We start from the raw sequence: 17196 nt of genomic DNA, 5'->3' as shown, positions 1-17196 counted from the left end.
GGCCCCCGATGAATTTGAGTTTGACACCCCTGTTCTAAGCAATTTAATGAAATATTTCATCTCATTTGCTTCTAGTACCTGCAACAAAGTTACAGCCATGTCAGAACACAGAGCAATAATATATAGGGTTTCATTTTTCTATTGCGTTCGACCCGCCTGATGTTTCTGCCATTTACATCACAGGGTCTCTGCTCTGAAACCAACTTGCACAAGCTTTTTCTTCAGCAAAAGCCAATGACCCATGCGCTGAGGAACCGTAACGTTTTTAGGAATTAAGCCGGCCTTGGAATGGAGTTTCACAATTCACCTCACATAAGCATTTCCCCCTCCAATTGGCCAATCTGCTTCCCAGTGGAACAGTAGGCATTGTGAGTTAAAGCCAACTATTGTACCAACTTGTTTTCAGAATGATTACTTCCTCCAAAGTAAATGCGTGAACATGAAAGCAGACACCACGGGCACAATGAGAAAGATGCATTATGAAAGCTAATGTGGTTACCTCCTGGTACTATTATTTTGTTCCCAAATGTCGTTTTCCCCTTTGAATGTGGTCAATTTAACAATAAGGTCAGCACATTTCGGATTTCTCTTTACATACATCAAAATTTCTACAAAAGGAGAGTACAATGAAATACATGAGTTCATAAATGCGAGGTACCATACAATTCACACTAATTTACAAATGGTTATTTACACTATTGTATATACACAGTCAGATCCGGTTACTGTGAATCAGTTCGCTAAGCCATCTGCAAAATTCACCAAGAGAACCCCCAGGCCAGAGTTCAAAACAATGCAAAAAATAAAAATCACCATCATTACCTAGGATGCTTTGATGTTTGGATCAATCAGGCATAATGATTAACCTGGTCTGATTGCCAAACTGTGAAGTAGTAGAAGGAAAAGAAAATCACGCAATTCTGCTTTACAAAAGCTACTAGGCCACTACGGTCTGTCAGGTGATGTTACACAGGGCTGAATGCCACTTCTAAGAACCCTCTTCACATTTTCAGTATTTTGTTAGTGTCGTCGGTGACGGCATTCAGAATCAATAGCTTAACGGTGAAGGCAACAGAATAGATTTTGGCAAGTCACAGCCAGAATTACATGAGGTTGTTTCTAGAGCTCTGGAAAAAATAAGAGTTCAAATACTTGATAAATGTGAACAAGTTTGGGGGGGTTGGGGGGGCAGTTCTAATTTAATGACAAGACCACCACCCTTCTAACTGAGATTAGAGCAGGACAAGACAGTGTCGTGTTAAAGAGGCAAAACAGCTAGTTTAGAAAATGAGAACCAATTTTCTCTCCATGGCACCATTACATTTGTACAAGGCCTGTGTCAGAATTATTTTGATAGTCTAAATCCATGATGCAGAGGATGCCATACCAAGTAGACCTTTTCCCCCCTCAAAGTAGTGTTTCACAAAGAATAGGCTCTCCCTACTTGTTATTTTATCAATGCTTTTATGGAGTTAAATTAGTGGGTGTTCCATTTCCCTGTTCAACTTGGAACATGCCAAACGCAATGGCACAGACCAGCTTCATATCAGTTAATGACCTTACAACCGCAAAAATGAAAATAATGGGAATGTAGTTAGCGCCTCTTTCTTATGATTTGACATCCTTGTGATCAGCAGCTACCTTGGAGATGTACACAGATTTTTGATCAGAGAAGCATTTTTATTCACCAGGGATGTGCTTGCCTTTAACATCTGGAAAATATATATTGCTGCCTGATACTTTAATTTGCTACTACTGGAAATGCTGATTATAGGATGATTCACAATACTGCTTTGTCTGCCTTGTACAGCAGCAACTATAGAGGGGCATAGAAAAAATTCATCAAGTCACCCATTATTATCAAATACCAAAGAAATCCACACAGTTGGATGATGCCCACCTGTGAGATAGCACATTGCAAGAGTGGACACCAAGGTCTAAAAATAAGTTTAATGCAAACTGGAGAAGAAACGGGGAGACCTGGGAGAAAATGAACTGCTCCCTCAAGGCAGGAGGAAAAAAATTGAGATTCAGCCTGCCTCCCACAATTCTTTGCTCCTGCCTCGATCACATGGTGAGGTCTAGCAAATATAGTAATACAAGGCAGAAATACAACCAGCCACTTATCTCTTCTACGGAACTCAGTATTTGTCAAGAATGGAGGCAGCCTGGGTCATTCTTTCCTATCCAGAAAAACGAAGAGCTCAACTGTCTTCCAGCAGATGCAACAAGCCCTCTGAGAGAACACTGTGATCTGTCTAGCCAATTTCAAAAGTAGCCATTAGCAAGTATTCCTTAAAATTTGTGAATGGGAAGAACTAGTTCCTGCATTCAACAATGTATGGCAATTTTCGCTTTAAAAGCCTTGTACACTTTGTTGAAAAACATTAAGATTTTCAAAAATAATATTTTAATTCCATCTATTCATCTGGGACCCAAGACTAATGATTTTAGAATAAGATGCCATTAAAGACTACGAAAAAGCAAGGAGGAACAGACCCTGGTAAAGAAATTCAGTTTTCGCAAGAGAGATTTACTCTGTGCTGACTTTTTCTAGAGCTCCAGCAACATCCTTGACCTGATAAATTACACTTTCCTCTAACTAGTTAGGTCAACACTGAACATCAAGAGAAGCTGCCCAATTTAAGAAAGTATATCAATAAGTGCTTTAAAAAAACTTATTAGAAAGTATAGATACCATAATCCATTAGTATTACAAGTTTTAATAGTGACTAGATTTGAATGCAGCCTACTGTCTAGTGATTAGTTCCACTGTCCAATGGAACTACCCCCCAGCAGGGCGTTTGAAGATTGTGGCTTTAGACACGAGATAATTAGACATCTCAAAATGTGTAAAACCATGAGATTATTTACAGAAACAGAAAAATCATTCAGTGATCTTTGGGGTGAACTTTTCATCCTTGTTAATTGCTGTATGTATCATTAAACAAGCCAGGCTTATTTTAGCCAATGTTTAATTTACAGAGTACTATAAAATAATTCTGAATAAATATCCTTGCTGAGTCTGTGCAACAGGCTCCCTGTAATATTTCTTAAGGTTTATTTGGGTTTACATATACTGCGTATGAACACAGACTTTGTACAAATGGGCACTTAAGTGGCCAAAGTGAAGTGTTTCAGACTAACAGAGTTGACTGTGTGGCAATTCAACTCAATGCAGTGACTTTCAAAGTTTAAAGCCTTTTACCCTACCTTTGAATACACACACACATACACACACACACACACACACACAGAGCGCGTTAGCTAAGTAAACATTTGTTTTTCATTTCACATTTCTGAAATTCAAACCATTCTTGGGTAGGATAGCTTTCGAAAGAAAAGGAAAGAAACGCGATTGTGATCAAATCCTCACTCTTCAAACGCCATCTATTTCAAGAATGATCTTGTAACTTCGCGGCTTTGTGCTGGCCACGAGCTTGCCACCATCTAGCAAAGAAAAGAAGGCAACCTACCAAATAACAGATCTAATGACCGAAAAGGAAGCAGGGTAAGAACAGATTATCAACAAAACATGGCAGAGTTTTGCTCCCAAACGCTACAGGACTGCTCAGCGGCTGGTCCTGTTAGCTCCTTTTCGCGTCTCTTATGAACATGTATAGTCCCTAGACTACATGCCAAAGCGTTCAAAGAGTTTTTTGGGGGGTGGGGAATAAATCATTTTTAAGGGAGGGGAATGACAATGACACTCTGGAACAGTGGTCATTTAAAGCTTGCATTTGAAGCTAGAAGCTGCCTCCAACAGGATGAAAGCATCTACAGTAACTATGTGGTGGCATGTTTTTCTTCATGAGCGAGCAGACCTCTGTAAAAAAAAAAATTCATCTGTATGTTACGTAAGAAGGATGTCCGGTCTTTTTTCACAGTACTGAGGTAGAGCTTGGAGAAATATCAGCATGGGAATGACCTCCCATCCTCTCCTAGCAACCCAAGTCAGCACCAATGAATTGCACTTTAATGCAAACTGCTTCTGTTCATGTACAGGTTTTGTACACAGTCTGCAAGAGCACTGAAGTTGCTCTTAAGTAAATGTCAATGTAACATAAGAAGTACGAAGTCCTTCACAGTAGTAGAGCCCACAACCCTCCTTTGAAGAAAACTGATGAAAAGCAGCAATGGAATGTTAAATTCATAATAAATAATTCACATTTCACGTTAAAAATTGCAAGAGAAAAGATTAAATTTGCTCTCCCTATGTTTTATAAATCTAATGCTTCTATTCCTTCTACAACAGCAGTAAGATCCTCATTTTAGGTTTAACATTAAGAGATTGTTGTTTAGAGGCAATGAAAAGCAAAAAACCACCATAGGAACGATACAAAACTAACAAATGTTTAGCTTTTTCCATTATCTGTACTCGGATGAAAAAAACAACTTTAAGGAATCTGATCCAGATGTAGATAACTGAAGCTCTCAGTTGTTACTCAGGAAGTTTTAATGTCATGACTTCGTTTTTCATTTTGAAGTACTGATTGAAGCGAACAATTGCATACCTATTAGAGGAAATAAAAAATGTTAAATCATGTCTTACTGCCTTTGTGGCACAATTAACATGACTCTACTCACAAGCTTTTTGCAGTTAACTTTAGTTTTTCCTGCCATCTAGTGGTTATAGAATGCCTTGCATATTTGAGAAACTTAGTTGTCATATGCAGGTAAGTAGCTAAAAGGTATTTCATGCCAAAATGGAAGACAGGCCATAATGCTTCATTCAGGGGTTGGTGGACTCAGGTTTCCTTTTTGAGACATTTCAAGCACAAAACAACTACTTAGGCTAATAAATTCAACCCAGATAGCACCACAGCCCCTACTCTGTAATGGCAAAATATTGGAGCTGCAGGTTTTGATAAATGCTTATATAACTGGCACTTTCACAGTTTGCACAATGCAATCTTAAGCATGGTTACTCAAAAGTCCCAATAAATTCAATGTGATTTACCTAATAGCAGGTGTGCTTAAGAACACAGTTCATATACATTGCCTTGTTGTAATCCTAAAAGGTAAAGGGACCCCTGACCATTAGGTCCAGTCGTGACCGACTCTGGCTCATCTCGCTCTATAGGCCAAGGGAGCAGGTGTACAGCTTCCGGGTCATGTGGCCAGCATGACTAAGCTGCTTCTGGAGAACCAGAGCAGTGCACGGAAACGGCGTTTACCTTCCCGCCAGAGTGGTACCTATTTATCTACTTGCACTTTGACATGCTTTCGAACTGCTAGGTGGGCAGGAGCAGGGGAGCAACAGGAGCTCACCCCGTTGCGGGGATTCAAACCGCCGACCTTCTGATCGGCAAGTCCTATGCTCTGTGGTTTAACCCACAGCGCCACCCGCATCCCTGTTGTAATCCTAACCACCCCATAAACCTTAATTAGTACTTAATTAGCCCTATGCTGCAGATGCAAACCTAAGTATCACATGTTAGGTCACCTACCCGAGTTCATGGCAAAGGCAAGATTCAAAACAAGGACTTCCTTAATCATAGCTCAAGGCTCCTAGTATGCTAAAACAACTCTCAACAAATTAATCTACTGAGATTAATCTTGGTTTAGCTGATTAACTGGGGGGGGGTCAATTCTAATTTGTGGGGGCTAAGTTCAGTACATTTTTTAAAAGGGTGTTTGGCTGTTCAGTGACTGACAGGAATGCAAGAAAGTATTAAAAATTGCTTCCAGCACACGGAGCATTGTTTTTTTAAAAAACTAAAATAGTTAATACTGGTCACTGTTACAGAATACTGTAAGAGGCAGAACCAAATTTTCTAAATTCCAATTTGAAGAAGGGTAGCACACAATGGATATAGAACAAAAGTGAACAAATCCAATTATAAAGGTAAAGGTACCCTGACTGTTAGGTCCAGTCATGGCCGACTGGGGTTGCGGTGCTCATCTCGCTTTATTGGCTGAGGAAGCCAGCGTACAGCTTCCGGGTCATGTGGCCAGTATGACTAAGCCGCTTCTGGCGAACCAGAGCAGCGCACAGAAATGTCGTTTACCTTCCCACTGGAGCGGTACCTATTTATCTACTTGCACTTTGACGTGCTTTCGAACTGCTAGGTGGGCAGGAGCAGGGACCAAGCAGCGGGAGCTCACCCTGTCGCGGGGATTCAAACTGCTGACCTTCCGATCAGCAAGCCCTAGGCTCTGTGGTTTAGACCACAGCGCTACCCATGTCCCAATCCAATTATAGTCACCTATATATCAACCAGTTTGGTAGTAGGGAATTTTACTTTGAACAATTAGGCAGTTAAACTGTGGGTAGCTATTCGTCTTAAACAGTCTACAGTGCAAGAAAACAAAACTAGTTATATTTCAGAAACAGCACTTCAAAATTCTGCATCTCAAACCTGATAGTCCTCTTTACAGAAGCAGCACTAGTCAGAGGTTCACAGGCAACAGAAACACTTGTAGACTAAGTTACCTACCCAAGAAAATCAAAGTCGATGGTGGAGTATTTGGCTTGAATCAGGGCCCACAATCCCCAGAAGAAGTGAGAGGCCTAAACACAAAAAACACACAATGAGGGTTAACACACACTTTATGTCCGTAACAAGAAAGTTATGCTACTATCTCATTAGTACAGTTAGAACGGACTTGCTGTTAATTGACTAGATATGCATAGCAACACAAGAACTCTTGAACATTTAACATAGCCTTGTCTTATTGGCTTTCAGGGTATCTGAGTTTGATAAATTTACCAATGATTTCACCATCTCCCTTCCTCCTCAAAGTCCTCTGGTTTTTAAACGCCCCAAAATATAACATTATTAGATTTTAATCCCACCCTGTGTTTCAAGGAACACAAGGCAGCAAGCAATACCAATATATTAATTTTTAACCAAGTAGCCTTGTAGCGAACAATTTCAAGGTTGCAAACAACAAAATCAAAACCCTGACTTACTACTACCAATGGAATGCCACCTTGGGGGGAAAATCCACTTCCAACTTACTCAGTTACTGTGTGACACAAGTGGTTTGTGGGTGTATGTTAAACATTAAACCACAGCTATAATTTACCCTACTGCAGAAGACACAGGAGAAAAGAGACTGTTGCTAGAGACCTTCAGAAAAGAGAGGAATGCAGGGAAGGACGCCAGGTAAAAATGGGATGCAAGCAACAGATGAAGGCCAAGGCTGAAGAGAACCACCTCAGATGAAGGAAGCAAGAGTGCAGCTGAGGGCTTCAACGCACCTCTTCCTCAACTTTCTTGTGCACTTCCTGCCTTCGGTCACTACCCTTTTATCAATAAGCTGGAGGAGCCCACCTCCACACCCAGAGCTTTATGCCAAGCAGCCTGAACATGAATCAAAGAAAGGCAAAGAAAGCTGCATTCAGCCCATTAAGTGCTCTTGCGCACTGAAAAATATTCCCCGACAACCGTGACATTTACAACAATGATGTCAGGACACAAATACATATTCCAACAGATTAGGTCTCGCTGTATAGTATTATCCTTTTGCAGATTTCTGTGGCCTTTCCTGGATCTTGTCTCATGTAGCAGTGAGATGGCCCAAGAATATTTTATTTCACATTTCAACGATCTGGAGACAACTCTAAGCCATTCATTTGTGTGCAAAACAGCTGCCAACCCAAAAGATCTGTAGAAGCAGTATGTAACATTCATACTATGTGTATGTATTACCGTAATTACTCAAATGTAATGCATTTTTTGGCCAAATTACATCGCAAAAATTAGAGTGCGCATTAGATTCGCGCAAATATGGTACAGTGGAACCTCGGTTTTTTAATGTCTTGGCTGCCGAATGTTTTGGAAGCCGAACACCGAAAACCCGGAAGTGAATGCTTCCGTTTTCAAATGGCTTCCAAGGCACATTTCTCAATTTTCACCATAGACTTTGCCAACAGCCCTTTGATCCTCGGTTTTCGACCATTTCGGAAGCTGAACGGTCTTCCGGAATGGAGTACGTTTAAAAACCGAGGTTCCTCTCTCTCTCTCTCTCTCTCTCTCTCTCTCTCTCTCTGTGTGTGTGTGTGTGTGTGTGTGTTACCTAAATTGAAAGAGTTTATCTGAAATTTATTAAGCCAAAGAAATCTTAAACTTACCAGAGCAAACTGGTTGACTTGGACGTAAAGCACCTCAACCTCTTTCTCAGTCACATCTGTTCCAAATCCTTTATACTCCTTGTAGGCTTCCAGGTAAGATCTCAGCCACTGCTCTTGCAGTTTTCGGCTTGGATAGAGGCTATAGTCAACCTCACTCACACCTAAGAGACAATTGTTTTTGTTTTTTAAAAAGCCTAGTATTTCCAGAAATGTTTCTTCTGTACTGTCATTAGCTAACATGCGTAACAGATGTGTGTGTCCTGGTGTCAGAAGAAATAACAAGGAACAGTACAGTCAGTACTGTACAATACCTTGGTTTTCAAACAGCTTACTTCTTGAACGTTTTGGCTCCCGAACGCCGCAAACCTGGAAGTGACTGTTCCAGTTTGCGAACTATTTTTGGAAGCCGAACATTTAATGCAGCTTCCATGGCTTCCGATTGGCTGCAGGAGCTTTCTGCAGCCAATCAGAAGCTGCGCTTTGGTTTCCGAACGTTTTGAAGTCAAATGGACTTCTGCAAAAAGATTCCGTTTGACTTCCAAGGTACAACTGTACATATACCAAGGCAAAATACATTATGATTTTTCAGTACTAAAGCATGCAAACTTTTTGCTCTACGAAAACATGTACCTTAATGGATGATACTCCTGTGTGGCAGAACCAAGTGTATGCTTTATCTATGGCTGTTAACTTTCATTTGTTCTCTGTCTTAGGACCGATGAGACCAGCGCTCAGATCCCTGCTAAGCCATGAAGCTTGGGCCAATCACTATCTCACAGCCTAACCTACCTCTCTCAGGATTGTTGTGAAGATGAGAGAAACTATGCCACCTTGAGTTCCTTGGAGAAAAAGTGGGTTATAACTGATAAATAAAAAAAAGTGATAAAGGGTACAGGAGGCTAAATGTTAGGCTTCTTGCTCCATGTTTGCAGTCATGAGATTGTTATCTATCACATGACAGTGTATGTTTTCATTCCACAGTGTGGGAAGTGACAGAGACAGGATGTTTATGTTACTGTGTTCCGTGAAGTGGGACTATTGTCCTTTGTTTCTTTTTCTCTTTGCTGTCTGATGAGAAAGAGGAAGGAGCAGAGTCAGAATGCTCCAAGTGTATTACATGTAAATAAATCAGATTAGCCAAGATGCTGTGCTACTGAGTTCTGTTACGCAAACTGCAAATACTCTGCAGGATTGTAAATGTGCTGATGCTTTTTGGTATCAGTTGCTGTGATGTTCGGGCTGAAAAAAACTTTTGAAGCTCCCGAACAACAATACAGGAGGGAGAGAACTTGCCAGTCGGGCATGTGCCAGGGTCCTACACGAGAGTAAAATTGTAAAGGGACCCCTGACGATTAGGTCCAGTCGTGACCAACTCTGGTGTTGTGGCGCTCATCTCGCTTTACTGGCCGAGGGAGCCAGCATACAGCTTCCGGGTCATGTGGCCAGCATGACTAAGCCACTTCTGGCAAACCAGAGCAGCGCACGGAAACACCGTTTACATTCCCGCTGGAGCGGTACCTATTTATCTACTTGCACTTTGATGTGCTTTCGAAATGCTAGGTTGGCAGGAGCAGGGACCGAGCAACGGGAGCTCACCCCGTTGCGGAGATTTGAACTGCCAACCTTCTGATCGGCAAGTCCTAGGCTCTGTGGTTTAACCCACAGCACCACCAACATCCCATTACACACGAGTAGGACAATCCTTAAAAAACCACATAGCCAGTGACATATGACCTGCTCAGCCATTTCTTCTGCATGGTGGGATCATTGAGAATCATGGGGATCTCAAAACATCGTCTCCTTTGTATAAGATTCAGTAGCTGTGTTCAAACCCCACCATGGGATCCTTCCTCCAGTCCCACTTCAGCCATCGTCCTGTATGGACTGAGGAACTGGGTGGGAGGGAAGGAGAGTAGTAAGTATCACTGCTCACAATAGGAAAGGAGAGTAAACACCTGAACAGAGACAGGTTTGCCATATGTCCAAAAAATTCCAGACATTACGGAAATCAGACACCTAAAATGGAGTGGGGGGGGGGCGGATTTTTGAATGTTAAGAGATCTCCGGAATTTTCTGAACGCATGGCAACCCGTTTTTCCGTTTTCTGCTTTTGGGGTTTTTTTTTTTCTCCCAGGGGAGACTGAGCCCCAGTGGCAGTGGAAGTGACAGGAGGTCACTTCCCTTGGTGGGGGAGGCAGATAGGCGAAGCAGCCGCCCCTAGCATGTTGAAAAAGGGACCCCATGCCAGCTATGTCCTGCAGGCGGCTCAGTCGTAGTGGCAGTGGCAGTGAGAGAGACTGCAGCTGGGAGCTCGGGAGCTACTGGCGCAGCCACCCACTGGCGCCCAAGGGGGTTGAGGTAGCTGTGTTGGTACAGTTTGCCCACCGGGTACATGGCAGGAGGCGCCTCCTTGTGTTGCCGGGGCAGGCTGCAGCCGCTTAGGGTCACCGTCCCCTTCCAGCTGCAGCATCATAAAGGTGTGTGTATGTGTAAGCATGAGCAGGAAAGAGTTTAAACAAGATCTGGATAGGCCTGGATAGCGAGGGGCAGCAAACCATGAGGAAGGGGAACCAAACTGGCTGTGGTAAATTTGAGGTTGTGGTGGGGAGAAAGGTGGCGGCGCCTCACTACATATTTCTAAGGGCTGTTGGGGGCCTGAGCAGCTGGGTGGGGTGTAGTAGTGAGAAATGTAAGGTGGGGGGCTATGTTGGAAAAGGGGATGCAATAGGACCTGGCCGTTTTTGTTTTTCCCCCGGGAGGGGTTTCCAGAGGTTTTTTCCCCCTAGGTTTCACCCCCCTTCTTTCCCTGCTAGAAGAATTGGCTCCTCAATATGCTTGGGGGGTGATTTTTTGTTTGTTTTTAGGGATTTTCTAAAAAAACACACACAAAAAACACCTCAACGACTTTGGGGGTGTCAGGAATTTTACTTTTTGAAATATTGCAAGCCTAGACATATCAATCTCAATATTAACAACTAATCCAGATCTCAACAATAGAGCTTTAAATGAGATGTAATATAAGCAAACCAAGTAAACTACCTGCAAATTCATTGAAGTGGTTCCCAATGTCATAAGCCAGGTAATTGTATCCACAGTACTCATAATCAATGAACTTAACGTCACCTACACGAGACACAAAAAATAAATTTTGTAAGAGTAAGCACAAGGCAGTAAGCCCAAAGCTTCACTGTGTCTTTAGCCACTTGCCAGTGTGTCAGCCTGTTGTGCTCAGATGCATGCACTTTAAGACATTCAAGGTTAGGGTTGTGTTTTTGTTCGTTTTAACAACTTTAATAAAGATATATACTGACCACAGTCTCACTAGAGAGCTTAAGATCTCTAATCATCACAACTGCTTTTGTGCCACCAGGGGCATCAGTAATAATACTTCTTTGATTAGCTAGCATCCTTACTGGGTGTTTGTTTTTTAATGCAATGCTAGTAATTTTGCACAAGGGAATGTGTGCTACGCTATTTTGTATAGTCATTTGTTCCTTCACACAAGACTGAACGCTTTAAAGAGTTTTTATTTTATTTACATTTCGGCACATATTCTCCCTGGCAAATTATTCTAAAATATCAGAACAAAAAAGCTGTATAATCCATTATAAGAGACAATACTGAGAGAGGAATTCAGTAATCTTTCAGTTAAGCTTTCCTCACATTTTAAACTAAAATTTAAATTTTGAAGAATTCTAGTAGCACCATTAGAGTTTCAAAACAATTTGGGAAGAATGGATATTCATCTCAAACCTTCCTTGAAGACTTTTGAGTGGGAGAGACTAGCAGTATGACTGATTTGGGGACAATATTGGGTTGTGATGGGAAACAACATTTTTTTGTTAAACCTGGTGCATTAGGTTTCCCTCTGCATGAACATTTTGCTAGTAAGCCTTATCTGCACTAGAGAAATGAAATAGATCTAAATCAAGTTAACTTATAGTTCTGGAAGGGAATTATTGTTCTGTAAGGGGGCCAGGAATCTCAGTCTCTCCATAACTACAGTTTTTAACAGGATTCTTTGGGTGACGTGATGACCATTAAGTTATAAAACCAATACAGGATTGTAGCATATATATTCCCTTAAGAGTTTACAAGGAAGTTTTTATACTTTAAATCAATGGAGTTTCTACGGAGGCTCCCACACCACTGCATTAACAGCAAGCTTGCAGACAAATCATTTACACCCTACTGGCAAATCATGAAACTAGTTGTTGTAGCCCCTAAATGAATGCCATTTCCTAAAGTACTCAACTTGTTTCATAAAGATATACTAGTAAAATAATCAATTCTGGTTTAAATCTCGTTTTGCCCAAACACATTGTTTTAATGCATATGTCCACATTAAAAAAAAAAATCCAATAAAGATGGCAGGTGAAAGGCCTGCATATACAAAATGTAAGACAGTTATTTAAAGATAAACATTGTTTGGATTCAAGCTTATATACATTAAAATATAGGTCTGCAGTGCCATCATCACCACCAGACAACCCTTGCTTTTATTCAAATGCTAATTTCCAGGAATAATTAACAGTATTACAAAATAAGAAAATGAAGCTAAGATACAGATGAGGCTGTTACCAGGCTCCGTGCTCTCCTAGGGGGGAGGTGCATGCGAACAAGTGATGCGATAAACCTCCAGTCAGTGCCTTTAAGTAGCACGGTGCACGCCGCCACTTGGCAGCAACAATGGCATACCTAATCTGTAGCAGATGAAGAAAATTTGGCAAACTCATATTTGACAAGACACAAAACTTTAAAGAGAAAAGTTCTGCATTTCACTGGTCCTCCTGTTCTAGACTGACATCACAGTGGAACTCAGCCTTAAATTTTAAGTTTTGCAAGAAATACAAATGTTCAAGATGCACTGCTCCCTTCGATTTTGGGGCTCCAATGAAACTTGGGTGTTGGCAAGCGTAATTTCGTCCGCCCCCTGTCCCGTCCCCCCATGTTTGTGCCATGCTGTTTTTAAAGTAAGTTTATTTATAGTTTCCTTTTTTATCAAATAAGCATTAAAACAATTCTCACCTATCAAACCTCTACTTCCATCCCTCTCAACGGTTCCATGAATCTTCCCTCTTTTTTTCTTCTATATAACCCGGTTATTTCTATTTATTCTTTCCCTCATCTGTTTCATCTATGTTTCTAAATTTCAATTTTTAAGCATAATGCTCTTCAACTGTATGGCAGAATCAGTAAGCATGTTTTTCTTGAAGGGCAGCTATTCTTTCCAACAATGTGCCAAGATGAAATTAACAACTTTGAAACATTCTTCTCCTTATATCAAAGAGATATCATTACAGTTTAAAATGTGAGCAAAGACTGTAGACACTTTTGAAAATCTTAAACTATCACTTATTGAATGCCCGATTTTGTGAGCAGTAGGTTGAATTCAATGCAGCGCAAGCAACCGGGGGGAAGTGGGTGGGAGCAGCTGACACAATTTCCCCTTCCACCCTGCTCTACACCCAGGCTTGGTACCCTGACTGGAGTTGAGAGAGCGGGGAATTCTCTATATGCTCACACTGCATTGAATACAAACCAACCCTTTCAAGAGCCTCAAATGAAAATTAGAAGTATTCCTAGCTGTTCCATAACAACTGGGGCTTTGAAATGGTGAACAGCTTCTCAGGACAGTTCTACCAGAAAGAAAAACTAAGAAATTGGACAGGGAGATACATAAATGCACTTGGATTCAGAGTCAGTACAGAGACTACTGCAGCAGTATACTATATTATTGCTGGGAGAGTGAAATATGAATGCAAGAGCTAGACTTCCATGGCTGCTTCTTAAGGGTATAAACGAAGTATAAAGTGTAAAGTCCCGACAAAAGACTAGCAGTAAGAACAAATGCTTAAGCTATTCCGCAAGCTGCTTATTCATAAATGATAGCTGGCAATTATAGGTGTTCTATGCAAGGCAATACAACTTAAAACATTTAACATCCTGAATGTTAGTAGCCTGAATTAGTAAAGCAGAAAGAGGCAGCAGCTTCACCTGGCATATTAAAACTAAATATTATAGATTTAAAAATTATTATATATAAATGAAAATCGGACCAAGTTTGTTAAGTTTGTAAAATGTGCTGGAAGAAGGCATTTTTGGAACCCTTATTTTATGTGAAGTGTTATAAACAGACATTCAGATATTTTATAAAATATATTTATAAATATTTTCTTATTTTATAAACAATTGAAAGCCCATATGGTAACTTTAAGACATAGCTGTGAACCACTCTCCTCTAGCAAATAATTAATATAATGGACTTTATATTACCAGAGGCCAACTTTTCACAGGGATAAAATTAAAGGAGTAATCAATGTGGCACATTAGTACTGTGGGCCAAAAGATTAAAATCAGAATAAAAAGTTTTAAGTAAAGAAGATAGTTTAAAAGGGAAGAAAATCCAGGGAGACGCGTGCTTCTTTCAAGTAGCTTGCAAAACATTTTTAGTATGGCAGCAATATTTTAACTGCATGATTTTTATTTCACTGCATGACCAGGTTAAGTTAAAAGTTAAAGCTGAGTTTCCACTGCAAAAATATAGTTCCTCTTAAAATACTATTATGCACCAGATTCATAAACATTGTGCCCAGTACAAGACAATACACAGTGCCAGACTTTTATTCATGGTTTATTTATTCTAAGAGAAAAGCAGTGCTCAACATTTCAGCATTGCAGAAGTCTTCAGCACTGCTAGAGATAATTCACAAGACCTCTTGAGGTGGAAGTTATCAAATAATAGCATGGCTATAATTTGCTAACTGCAACTTTCACACTGAAAACAGTCACAAAAGATCTTTCCTTGCTGTGAATACTTAATGCACTACACACTTCGTATTTACCCCGTTTTTAAAGAGTTGCAAGCATTTCCCCGTATTTAGAATTCTCCCTCTCCCCCTCCCTGTTCCCAAGTGCTAAACACTCACACACTGGTTTTTGCAGAAATGCTCTTAAATGATGCACTGCTCTCACTGATTTATTCTCCACTCTGTTTACAAAAGAAAATGACAGCAGATTTGTTTCAAAAGGGGGGGGGTGTCAAGCCTAGGAACTCTGACAGTGTTCAATTCTGAACTTTTTGTCTTGGGATATTTAGTAAAAATGGTTCCAGTATGTTGTAAACTGCCCTGTTATCTTCAGATGAAGGGTGGTACATAAATTTAATAAATAATAACATAGTGCCTATGCAGAAAAGTCACTTTTCTCAAATTGGAATAATTCACACATAATTCGATCAGGTTTACATATCTCTTTTCAAAATATTTTAGGACTGCAAAGTAAAATCTAAGGAGTGTGATCTAGAAAAGCCTCTCAAATGGCAATCTTTTTTTCTCTTAGTCTCATCTGTGGGCCAAAGGACCCTTGTGGTAATACACATTGCAGCACAACATATATAGGCCCCCAGGAAGAGCCAATGTTACACCTTTCATAAAAAGTTTGGAAGGCATTTGATTGTTTAGAATGGGAAGGCAGAAAAAACAAATGAGCACTGTAGCCATGCAAAATACATTGAATAGTATAACATGCATACTATTTTTTGCACAACCTTAGGCGAATATTACTTGACCACACTGAAGGTAGAGAGAGAGACATGCCTCTAGTGCCAGGAAATTGGAAATTTCAAATGCTAGTCTAGTTCAGGTTCTGTTTGTTTGTTTGTTTGTTTGTTTGTTTGTTTGTTTGTTTTTAAAGGAGAAGCTTGCCTCAACAGCTGTGGGAACTGTTGTAGAGGAAATATATTTAAAAGACCTATCTTTGTGTGCAGTTTCCTTTCAAATAATTTATTTGGGTCACGTTCAACATGCCAACTTCCTGATAAATTTATCTGTTTTAAAACAATATTCTATAAATCCAAATTTCTAGTTCCTAAATGCTACATTCCCTTCAATGTGAACATACCAGTTTGATTAAGCTCAGACAAAATTGGAGCACAGGAAATGCTGGTTCCCTGCAAGATATCTTTTGCAAATCAGAACTCAGCCTTGGGTATTCACATTTCCGCCCGCACCCAGAATTATTTCCCGTTCTTTTCCTAGAATTAACTATGGTTTTGTTACAAGGTCTATGCAAACAATATTATAAACATGGATTACAAGTTTCAAACCATGCTTGCAATCTCTAGTTTATAATCGGACCACTCTTTGTACTGGTGCACACAAAACCCAAACACATGGTTAATACCAGCAAGAGAGGAAAAACCACCCCCCAAAGGGCAAAGAATATCCATTTCTAATGTTACTTTTAAAGGGGTTTAAAATGTTTAATATAATAACTAAATTTATCACATCACCAAAATTAATAAGCTATAGGTGATTCATTTATTCAAACACAAATAGTTGAAACTGACAATGAAAACAAATCCAATTTCCCAGTCTTCAGAATACCTCTGACCTCAATATATTTACAAACAAATCTTCAACTTTAAAGATACCTATGTACCTCATCATCAGCGTATAAAGAGAGCCTTGGAAAGTATCTTTCCAGATACTTCACCATGTAGAATTCATCATGTAGAATTCCTCGGTGTCATCAATATATCTGACAAATCAGAATACAAAGATAATACACAGTAACCTGGAGACATTTGCTCCCAAGGCTGTTTGAAACAGTAAAATCTGGATCAAGGACAGTTACACAACAACAATTCAGCTTGAAATTTCTGCTGTCAACACAGTGGAATAATAAAATTATTATGGTAAAAATTATTTTTTTCAGTAAACTATTAAATATTAATTAAAGTATCAGTTATAGTTATCAGCAACAATTCTATACAACAACTGCTATGACACAAAGTTTGCATCAAGCAACAAATGGTAATAAAGTATAAATAGTTAGATGTTATTTAAAACGAAGTACAGTTGTCATTATCCACCCACCACAATTTACTGTTGTGTATTAGGCAATACAAAACAAGCCTTAAAGGTTACTTACAGCTGTGTTCAATACCTACCTTGTTTTCCATTGTAGATTATATTTTTACACAACAGATCATTGTGACAAAGTACCACTGGGGAACCCAGGTTGGACAGTCTCTCTTTCATCCATGCCATTTCCTCTTGAAGGATTTGAGGACTTGGTACATCAGCTATAAACCTTTTGAGTTTTAAGAAAAG

At 40.0% G+C, this 17196-nt stretch overlaps 1 protein-coding gene across 1 annotated transcript in view; it reads right to left on the bottom strand.

Annotated features, from left to right (window-relative positions):
- The window catches only part of ETNK1 (ethanolamine kinase 1), a 37275-nt gene that overhangs the window by 2153 nt on the left and 17926 nt on the right, over window positions 1-17196 (bottom strand). The window contains exons 4-8 of the mRNA XM_083700790.1: window positions 17034-17176; window positions 11120-11203; window positions 8081-8241; window positions 6441-6514; window positions 28-4514 (exon numbers count right to left, since the gene is read on the bottom strand). Coding sequence (XP_083556916.1) covers window positions 4442-4514; window positions 6441-6514; window positions 8081-8241; window positions 11120-11203; window positions 17034-17176 — 535 coding nt within the window. The 3' untranslated portion in view covers window positions 28-4441. The remainder of the gene's footprint in view (window positions 1-27; window positions 4515-6440; window positions 6515-8080; window positions 8242-11119; window positions 11204-17033; window positions 17177-17196) is intronic.

The sequence above is a fragment of the Podarcis gaigeae genome, assembly GCF_964106915.1.
Source record: "Podarcis gaigeae genome assembly, chromosome: 10".
Taxonomy (NCBI): Eukaryota; Metazoa; Chordata; class Lepidosauria; order Squamata; family Lacertidae; genus Podarcis; species Podarcis gaigeae.
This window is presented reverse-complemented; position numbering and strand designations above follow the sequence as displayed.